Genomic DNA, 10,220 nt, shown 5'->3' on the forward strand with positions numbered 1-10,220 from the left:
ACCTGTTGGTTCGGTAGTCTATCGGTTTAGACCACTCAAGGTCGGCGGTCGGTGGTCGGCGATGGGTGTTTGGTAGGCCTGGCAGTCCACGTCAAGTGGTTCGTCGGAAGTAGGTCGCTTTTGTTGTCACATTTGCTTGGAAAGTTGGACAGAATCAGGTCACAAGATGGCCTCTGTCAGAGTTTGGCAGTTCTTTCTTTTCATGGTGATCCATTCCTTATTACTGTGTTCATTCGTGAAGGCTCAAGATGACACTCGAGCGGATGACCGCTGTGGCCCAAATAATCTAGCACCCAATGGCGAACCCGCCAAGTGCAAAAACATTCCACCATTTCCCACTTGCTGCCAAAACAACGGCCATTGTGGATGGGATTGCGATGGGAGTAAGGATTCATGAATATTGAAAGACCTTTCCAAAGTTACCTCATTTTCGTTTATCCAGTTGCCACCAATGACGATATCAAGACCGGTGCGTTGCCCAAGCCGGTGATTGAGGCTGCTCCTAAACCAGTGTACGTGAGCAACGGAAAATACCGATCTGACGGCAAATGCGGTCCCACCAACCCCCTTGAAGATGGAATCACTCCCGCAGAATGTGATCCCAACTCCGGTTATTATTGCTGCTCGGCCCATGGGTTTTGTGGATCCGAAGAGGAACACTGCTATTGTGATACTTGCGTGAACTACAGACCTATTAAGGTAGTGTGGAAATGTCAATGGGAGGGCTTTTGGTAATATTTGAAGGCTTTAACGAATCATTGGAATTAGATTGACGGAAAAGTTCGCTCCGATCGCCGCTGTGGAACAGGGTTTCCATTGGAAGATGGCACTCCAGCGGAATGTAATCCAAACAGTGAGAACCCTTGCTGTTCCAAATGGGGTTATTGTGGACCTGGAGACAGGTGAGTCTAAGAGTCTTGCTCAAGCCTTGGGCCTATTGAGAGATGCAAATTGACTTGTTTGTTCCAGTCATTGTTCCTGCCCTGAGTGTATTGATTATCGATCTGGTGGTGGAATCAATTTCCAAAAAGGTTTGAGCCATGTTTCCTTGCAGCTAACATGACTATCGGGACTTGAGATGGTTCTTTTTGTGTTTGCAGAGACTATAATTCCATTTGACACCTCGAAAGTTCGTTCAGACAGACGTTGTGGAGCCAAGTTTCCACTGAAGGACGGATCTGCCTCAGAATGTGATCCCAATAGTCCAAATCCGTGTTGTTCACAATGGAACTTTTGTGGACCCGGCTCAGAGTGCGTAAATATCATTCATGATTGACTTGGTTTCTAAGAAATTGCAATTCTTTTCTGTCTCTTCTCAGCCATTGCGATTGCCCTACCTGTGTGGACTATCGTTCTGCAGAGCAGAAAGGTAATCATAATTTTCTCACATTATTTCCACTCAACTACTTGTGATCTAAGGTCTGCTCATTATGGTAGGGTAGTGCAATATGTCATCTGAATATATCTTTTTTTTAAGACGAACTTCGGTTCGTGAACTCCTTTCTAAACTTATACTTTGGTTCATGCAGAACAAGTCGTTGGAACATGCATTGTCTTGTAAAGTACTTCTTTCTTTGGCTTCTAGCAAGACTATATAATGTCAGTAGATTTCCATGTACCATTAATCATGCCCGAAAAGGTTTTGCTGCTTTTTTGCTGTTACTTGGTCTGCGAAAAGCAAATGAGATCGACCGAATTTTTCTTCCTATTTTGTACTCGTATTTGAGCTCAACTCGAACTTGGTAGCTCAGTTGTTTTTACTATATTCAAGAGCTTTAACATCAACGAATCATGTTTCTTCTTCAAATAGTTCAAGAGGATTTTGTGGGCAAGGTCCGGAAAGATCGGCGATGTGGCAAGGATTTTCCATTGCCCAATTCTTCGGAACCTTCAGAATGCGATCCACAATCAGAAAACTTCTGTTGCTCCAAATGGGGTTTCTGTGGATTTGACGCCGACCACTGCGGCTGTCCTGAGTGTGTCAATTACCAGAACCTATCCAAGAAATGATTGATGATCCAAGAAAAATAAAGAAGCCTCTTTGATGAAGCATAAAGACATGAGACAAAGAACCTTAACTGAACCTTATGCACGTAAAGGGTGGGCAATGTCCTGAAGCTAGCTGTCTAAATTATCTCATCGGATACACTTCTCTTTAGGACACACTTTCATCTTGATGATTTGTTCTCATACAGTTTTCCAAAATGATCCAGCACTAACGAGATGTAAGACAAGATCATTTGAAGCTGTAAGATTTTCCACAGTTTATTGAACTTAAGATCTAAACGACAAAACTTCGAATAGTTTGGCAGACATCATTCCTCACGATGTTATCTCGACAAGAAAGCCATTCTTGATCTCGCTTCTGTGAGCTGAATACATAAACTTCATTTTCTTGATTTGACAAGATATTTTTCAAGACGGTTTGATTTTTTTCATCTATGTTGCAACTTCAAAGACGATGGTAGAATTTTTTTTTGTATTGGGGTCCTAGAGTCGGAAGGTTGAACCTCTCCCAGCCAGCGAAGCTGGCCATTGGGATACTGTTTTTTTGCTGCAACTTTTCTTCCCTCTACAGTGAATGGAATTGGTGGCAGATCAACAAGAAAAAAGTTGTTTTTCTTGACTTTATATTGATATAATATCTGACCCACCGACGAACTAGATTTGGCGAATCTGGCCAGCCCGAATATGTATAGGACTGATCAGGAACTTTGGTGAAAAAAATGTCCAAGTCTGACTTAATAGTAAGTGCTGGATCAACACGTACGCGTAAATAGTCCCTACGAAAGTTTGAGGGCAGTAAATCAAGTATTAAAGGAGCCCAAGAAAGAAGAGAGTTGGAATTCATTGTTCGAACTAGCCTCGATTCTCGAGGGCTTGAAGGTGCTTTCATTACGCACATTAAGCCTCTACGGTCACAAGAATTGACCCTAAAACCTGGGTTGGGACAAAGCTCATGGATGCTTTTGAAAACGTACAGTATGTGATACCTTTCGTACTTTCTTTCGATACTGCAAAGTCCCATCTTTTCCAGCCTCTCCCAATATGGGAGCTATTTCATACTTTCTATGTTCCTAGTCAAATATCTTTGGACCTACGCGACTTTTTATGAACCTGCTAAACTAATTGAAACCCATATAAGCGAGCATCCAGTTCGCCAATCCTCTACAATCTTTATGCATCCGCCCTGCCGGCAGCCCTCTCACACCAAGGCCCCACCATCAACCATTTACCGGGACAATATCTACAACATGTAGACGAACTGGTTCTCTTGGCTGACTCAGACGTGGCATTGCAAAACGCCATCAATGCTCTCCACGGTTATTGCCAAGGGAACGGCCTTCAAGTCAACACCATCAAGACGAAGGCCATGGCTTTCCATAGAGGTCGTCTTCCTCCCAACTCTTTCCACATAAACAATAGTCTAATTGAAATCGTCAATGATTTTGATTATGTCGGTTTCACATTCTCTACCCAACTCTTCCTCACCATCCATCTCAAATCGACAATACTCGAGGCCAGGGCTAGGATCCGATACATGTGCAATAGACTACCCATCAAGAATCTCCCCCTTCCAATGGTTCTTCAACTCGTCCGGACCTACATCAACCCAATTTTCCTCTACGGCCTTCACCTTTGGCTTCCCAACTACACCCAATCCGCCCTCAAGTCCACCGATGCCACCTTTACTAAGTTCCTCAAACGATACCTCTGCGTGCCCCAATATGCCAATAATGCATGGACGCATTTTCTATGCGAAACCGAGCCCCTCACCAACGGGCTGGCCAGGTTTAGTGTCCAAAAGTGTTGGGAACCTGACGTTTCCAGAGGTGATGTCCGGACACAAGTTGTCCTTCCCAGTCAAAGACATTTCTTCGGTTCCCTGCCACCAAAGGGTCTGTTCAATCTGGCCCATCATCTACTTTGCAATAACCAATCTTTTCATCATCTACCTCTACCAAATTGTATCTGTACTGTGCAGCCTCCTCTTCATTTCTTCATGCGCACTAAACCAAATCTAGTCAATTCATCTGTGATATTACAATTTTCAATCATCTATTTGACTCTATTTCCATCTTTTTTGTTTGTTGACCCATTCTTGTATATGTTTATACATATTTATTCTATTTTATTATATACAACTGACCTGACCGTGAGTGCCAAATAAAAGATTATATTATATTATCATATTCAAGATGAGCCTGGACAATTAACTTGTACAGAGTTAGCATCATGATACTATCTATGGACCTAAACGTGCGATATATCCAACCACATTCGATATGCTCATCGAATTTTCCATGATCTTTGAGGAATACACTTAAATCCTTCATGGACGAAACCTGCTCACAATGTTTTCACCACCATGATCTACGAGCGGAGTGTTTAGTGACGTCGAGCCAAATGTCATTGAACGGAATGAAATTCGGTTCAAGGCCATATTACTCTCAGCAACCTAAGAGTAGATTTGATCTAAGACCTCTACCCGACAACCAGAATCTTGACCATTTCTACCACTAACTACTGAACTTCTGAAATGGAGCAATGAATATGATGAAAAGGAAAGGACCTAGAATTAAGCCCTGAGGAACACCCGACTTGACATCAAGAATCACTAAGGGATCCCTCGACCTCAAGTGATAGCTTCTTACCCCAAGTAAAACGTCTTAACCAATTGCGAACCTTGCCTTGGATCCGAATTTCATGGAGCATATTAACTAAAAGGCCATGATCTACCACGTCAAAGGCCTTAGCAAAGTCGAGATAGATTATATCGTTAAATTTTTATTTGATCAGCTTCATCCTTCCTAGCACTTACCTCTAGGGCGAAGTCAAGTCCAAAAGAACTCGAATACATAAGTTTAGTTTTGAGAAACCCGGAGAATGTGTTGTATTATAATTTGACAGTTTAACTTTTGAAAATGTTTTCGTTACGCAACAAATGAGTTTGTTTGTTTTGAAGTCAGAACACAGTCTCATTTCAAGCTGCTTTAAATCATCAAATGCCGTGACTATCAATGTTAATGTTATCGGTCACGTAGACTTAGCATGGAAGTCCGAAATTTGAACCGACGACGAATTGTTGGCCAATGCTTAATCATTGCGCGACTACTGCTTGCCTATGTAAAAAAGGTAGGTGAAATGATGCATTTACTAAGAATGATATATTTACTCGTACCGTACGATCTAAAGCACATAACTTGGTGGAAAAGAATCCTAGAAACTATGCATGGCCCATTCTCGTGTTCTCTCCATTACGTGTTAATCTAGTTCATTTGCCAAGTTGGAGTCATTTTGCCTAACCTTGGGCTCGTTCGAATTCGGCAAAGTAGAAAAAAACAGCACCAGAAATTACCATCCCAATGAAAAATGCGTCAATTCTAAGTGGTTTATTGGCAAGAATAGAAGTATAATTCTTTAGAATTGCATACATTTGCACCGTGGTTGATTGCAAAATTGCAAAAGAGGACAATGTGAAGGATGTAATTACAACATAACAGTACTTGCGTCACGATTCACGAATCAATCCGCCTTCCATAAGTATTGTAAAATCTGCATAGTTTCGATATTTTTGATGACTCGACTTGAATGCCAGTTTTCAGGAGAAATAGAGAGCAGGGGCTTCCCCAATCCTTCTTTTGCGTCAATATGTTTCGGATTGTTTTTTTCCTCAGGCTGGTTGGGAGGATCAATCAATGAAGGTATATAAGGTCATAATATCTAGGTAGAGAGTGAGTATTCATGCCACAATCATTGTCCACGTTCTGTAGCGCGATGTCTCACTATACGTATGTTGTAGCACAGACAATCGACCGGCTGGACGGGACACTTGTATGTATGGGTTTGTGTGGCGTAGTAGAGTAGTAGGAAGGATATAGCTTGAGTATTTATCACAGTTTTTTCACACTGGGAGTAGTACATTTCAATCAGACTGGAGAGACGTTTCGGAGGCACAAGACCCTCCTCAGTCTCACTTGCAAGTGTCTCTTCATGTCATGTGTCTGCCACAATCAAATGGAATCTGAACGAATGGAAATCCCGCGTCCAGATTGACTTGGATCAGGCCGTCGCCCTCGTTCACAATAATCCGGATTGTGGTTTCTCGTGGAAGGCTAAGCACACCCTTTGCGGTGCGTGATGGTGGTAAAGTGGTTGCAGTAGAAGTAGTTTTTGATCTGACTGGCTGGGGGAGGGAGGGGATGCGGAGGATCCTCTAGAAATCGTCGTCGTACGAGGGTCTTCGTCCACCTTTGGTCAAGTAGGTATTGGTATTGTATCCCGCGGCAGCGGAAGCTGCGGCTGCGGCTTGTTGCTTACCGAGGCCGGATGGACCCGCACGGAAGTCATCATAGTAACCATCCCACTCAGTCTTCCAGGAATCGTACAACTGGCTTTGATAAGGGCTGGGGGAGGTCTTGGAATAACCGCCTCCACTACTGCTACTATTGTTGGACTGACGCTGAAAAGTAGGGTAATGGAGAATATCAATACCCGATGGTTGTGTGGAGCCTACCAAGGGATCATTTTTGGACGAGATCTTAGGGAAGACGGGAGATATCATGCACATTGCTTTTACCTGCATTCCTCTTTTGAAGGAAATCATGATCCGTCAACTGAGAGCGTTAAGTTGAACAAACAAACCACACCATTAGAGTTATGGGTACTTCCACCCTGTTTTATTTTCTTCTCTTAACTCACCTTGTATTTTTGACCACTTTCGGTAAAGTAGCGATCGTTATTCCACGCATCGTCCAAGTCGTAATCCTCTTGAGGGAAGTATTGCTGTTCGTAAGGGGGTGGCATTCCATTGACCAAAGCGGCACCACTCATGATTCCACCGTTCTTATTCAACTCGTGGATCATTTCCTGGGTCAATTGATGATGATCATGTTTCTTCTTCTTGGCCATGGCTCTCCTTCGTCGATTGGTGAGCTGTAAATGAGTTAGAGTGACGATTGGTAACGGAGCCATGCCAACAGGTTTTTGAATTACACCCCCGGAAAGCCTCAGAATTTATTGGCTCAATTTCGACGGCTCGACCCTGTTCCGAGAACTTGGAAAACAAATTAGTCTTCATGGTCAACTCCCGAGCCCATAAAACTGTCCTGCTATGGTTATGAAACAAGCGATCGTTTCAAAGATAACCTGGCAAGGTGGCCAAGGTGACACTTTGCTGTTGGAACATAAATCAGGCCCAAATGACCGGGGGTTTCAATCTCTTCTAAGGTGAACTCCTATGGCTGCAGTGGATGTGATCATTCACTTTTGCGAGAAGTTCCACAGGCTCATAAAAGACTATTGCTAGACATATTTTTCATCCTTTTGAGAAGGTATTGATGGCCAATAAAAAAAGTTTCCCCTATCTTCAGACGAGCACCCGATTCGTTCTCATCTCTCTCTTACCACTGTCACGCCAAAGATGACGACAAAGAGGAATGATCCCAATCCAATGACAATCACAGCAATGGCCCAATCCGGTAGGACTCCCTCATCTTGTTCATCTGTCGATGGAGAAGTGGTCTCGTTCTCAAGAACTGCAAGGACAAATTGACAAGTCTCAGCGGATGCGTTCAATCAGTTATCGTTAAGCTGAAAGTGAAGCTAGCTCACCAATGAAATCGGTGAATTTGGGGTCCACTCTGAAGCGTCCCAATTTGGCTGTGCCGTCATTAGATTCCATTTGCTGGTTGAGCACCACCTTCAGATCGTCGGTTTTGACCTCTTCGTCAAAGTTCTTGAAGTAGACGTAGTAATCAACCAAGACAGACCCCTTACTAAAGGCCTCCACCTCAATGTGATCAAATGAGTCTCCCAAAAGCGAATTGCGGTAGACCTCACTTAACTGGAACACAACAACAGAGGGTGGATTAGAAAAGGAAGCCCATCGGTGGTTCCTCGGTGTCAGTGAGACCATTCCACGTTTTTCTCCTTCTGAGCTTCTGGCTCGTGGTGGAGGATTTGGCCAAAACCGCAAAAAACAACCGAGAGGCAAACAAAAGGGGCCAGAAAGTTGGTAACCGGATTAAAGAAGCTCACCTCTCGTTTGACCTTGTCGGCCAAGTCTTGCCATTCAAAGGTGTTGGGATCCAAGAAGCTATTGGACCATTCCACGCCCTCGCTGATCTTTATGGTAGCTGCCAAACGGCAATTCACGCCGCAAGCACCGGGGGTGGTGGGAATAGGGGATCGTGTGGTGGTAGTGGTGGTGGTGGTGGTAGTGGTGGTGGTTGTGGTGGTGGTTGTGCTCGCCTTGGGCTTGGACCCTCCGTTACCACCTTGACCCTCAATGGGCGTGGCGGCCGAAGAGGACTCGACCGCCCATCCAGCGAACTCGGTGGTAGTTTTCAGCCTGTGAATGAAGCGACAAGTAAAGAATGAATTGAACTGAGCTCCTCTCTTTCTCAACGATGTTTTGTAATATTTCGAGCAAGATTAATGGTCGACATTCCCTGCGTCGCTTTCGGGCACCTCGCCAGCCACCTAGACGCGACATATCATTAATTATATTGCCCCATTGAGAAGCATCTCGATGCATCTGGGAATAAAGCCTGATTTCCTTCGCACTTCAAGGCATGATCTATCATTTGGCTCAACTGGCATTGAACGTGGAACTCTTTAGAATGAGCTAGAAATGCCAAAAAAGCTCATTGACAAATGACCTTTCTCAACTGCGTCCAATCATGAACTGTATGTCCGAACGTCGCATAATCCATCATTCGTTACATAACCCCAGCTCACGGGGAAGTCTTCTCACGCTATAGTACCTAATGGGTGGAAAAAGGGGCAGCCCGAAAAAGGTTAAAAACGACAGTGCCATTGAAATGCAGCTGAGCTTTTTTTGCTCAAAGCATCTCACGAAGCCAGGGACCAAGTAAAAATTGCTCAAGTACGTTTGCTCGGCAAGACTTCACTCTAAGTTGTCATAATTTGGAATTTCTCATCCTTTGGCGGAACGAGCGTCCAATTTCCAAGACGAGAAAGAACGACAGCAGGAAGGGCAACTCCCATGGAAATAGAAATTAAATTAGAGGAACTCGGGGAAAACACCCAAGAGAGAGAAAGACCCTGCTTTGAATTTGAATTCGCTGTGTCGGAACGGAGAACTCGAGCCAATTGTGCACTGTTAGAGCATACAAATGGGCAAATTAGATATCTCACCTGTCGTTAAAGGACTTTATAACGGGTATGACAGGAGGGGGAGCGGCTGGACTGGAATCACTAGAACTGGACGGGCGTGGTGGGCGGGGGTTGCCCGGTGGGCGGGTGGGGAAAGTGAGGAACGGTTTGGGGGCGGGCTTGACAGGCTTGGGACCTTCTGGTTTGGGGGCCTCCGGCTTAGGGCCCTCAGGCTTGGGTGGAGTGGCATCTGGATTGAATCCCGGAGGTAAGAAACTGGCGATCTCATCGGTCTTGATGTCATCAAACAAACTGGAGAGTTGGAGCTTGAACTCGCCGCCCTCCTTCTCCGTGGAGCTGGCGGAGGGGGTGGAGGTTGTCGAAGTTGTGGTAGTGGTAGTGGTGGCAGTGTCCTCGTTCTTGCCTGAATCCTCGGATGATTGGTATTTCGGGACCTTGAAGCCTGGTGGCAGGAACTGGCTGATGTCGTCCACTTTCAAGTCGGCAAATATCTGGAACGCGTACAAATGCGGATTGAATTCACAATGAGATGAAAGCAAAATATTTGCACAATTTTCTGGGTTATCGAGCTTCTTCAGCACTTTCAGGTTGTAAGGCGGGCGCATTTTTTCTCCTTCCACATAATTGATGGCCTAACCAGATGCAGAATGAGCAGAATTACAGCCTAGCTCGGCCAGCATTCAGTGTGTGCATTTCGGGATTTCAGGAAGAGGCTGCTCATGATGATGACGATGATGTGTCGCCTCTTGAGGTGCCTACAATGCATTGGAAATTGATCCTTTGTTTTCGCTCCTTTTGAAATCCTTAGACCATCTCGTATTTGCTTGCCTTAATCCTATCCGATGAACAATGAAGGCTTGCTATGAAGTTTCCCGGAATATTTGACAATCCAATTGAAATTCACTCCCCAAAGTGCATCAAGGAACAAGCTAGGAAATGCACCATTTTGGGATGGCAATTGGGACTCCAAAGGGAACTTTAGATTGCCCATTTGCAGTCTCGACTTTCAATAAACCTGAATTCTCGACCTGGCCAGCCATTTTTTACTCTCCATTCTCCAGCATCTCAACATCGAGATT

At 44.5% G+C, this 10,220-nt stretch overlaps 2 protein-coding genes across 5 annotated transcripts in view; one reads left to right on the plus strand and one right to left on the minus strand.

The window, feature by feature from the left end:
• Window positions 1–2,074, plus strand: LOC131877550 (uncharacterized). The gene is made up of 7 exons (XM_059223257.1): window positions 1–383; window positions 443–699; window positions 769–902; window positions 970–1,031; window positions 1,101–1,251; window positions 1,320–1,369; window positions 1,811–2,074. The coding sequence occupies exons 1-7, from the start codon at window positions 167–169 to the stop codon at window positions 2,008–2,010; spliced, it is 1,071 nt and encodes a 356-aa protein (XP_059079240.1). The 5' UTR covers window positions 1–166; the 3' UTR covers window positions 2,011–2,074.
• Window positions 2,075–5,363: 3,289 nt separating this feature from the next.
• The window catches only part of LOC131877447 (uncharacterized), a 52,026-nt gene continuing 47,169 nt past the window's right edge, over window positions 5,364–10,220 (minus strand). For 3 of the 4 annotated variants that reach the window (XM_059223138.1, XM_059223146.1, XM_059223122.1), the window contains exons 3-8: window positions 9,163–9,632; window positions 8,041–8,353; window positions 7,615–7,846; window positions 7,408–7,538; window positions 6,703–6,936; window positions 5,364–6,463 (exon numbers count right to left, since the gene is read on the minus strand). In XM_059223138.1, the coding sequence (XP_059079121.1) occupies window positions 6,218–6,463; window positions 6,703–6,936; window positions 7,408–7,538; window positions 7,615–7,846; window positions 8,041–8,353; window positions 9,163–9,632 (1,626 nt within the window). In that variant the 3' untranslated portion in view covers window positions 5,364–6,217. Of the gene's footprint in view, window positions 6,464–6,580; window positions 6,618–6,702; window positions 6,937–7,407; window positions 7,539–7,614; window positions 7,847–8,040; window positions 8,354–9,162; window positions 9,633–10,220 lie in introns of all 4 variants that reach the window. The other variant, XM_059223130.1, reaches the window with a different exon arrangement.

The sequence above is a fragment of the Tigriopus californicus genome, chromosome 1 (assembly GCF_007210705.1).
Source record: "Tigriopus californicus strain San Diego chromosome 1, Tcal_SD_v2.1, whole genome shotgun sequence".
Lineage (NCBI taxonomy): Eukaryota > Metazoa > Arthropoda > Copepoda > Harpacticoida > Harpacticidae > Tigriopus > Tigriopus californicus.

What these genes read in the sequence shown, in the direction of transcription:
- LOC131877550 (XM_059223257.1), top strand. Translation starts at nt 167, where the DNA reads ATGGCCTCTGTCAGAGTTTGGCAGTTCTTTCTTTTCATGGTGATCCAT. An exon ending in TGAACTACAGACCTATTAAG is followed by an intron (nt 700 to 768) that starts GTAGTGTGGAAA and finishes CATTGGAATTAG; the next exon opens with ATTGACGGAAAAGTTCGCTC. An exon ending in TCGTTCTGCAGAGCAGAAAG is followed by an intron (nt 1,370 to 1,810) that starts GTAATCATAATT and finishes TTCTTCAAATAG; the next exon opens with TTCAAGAGGATTTTGTGGGC.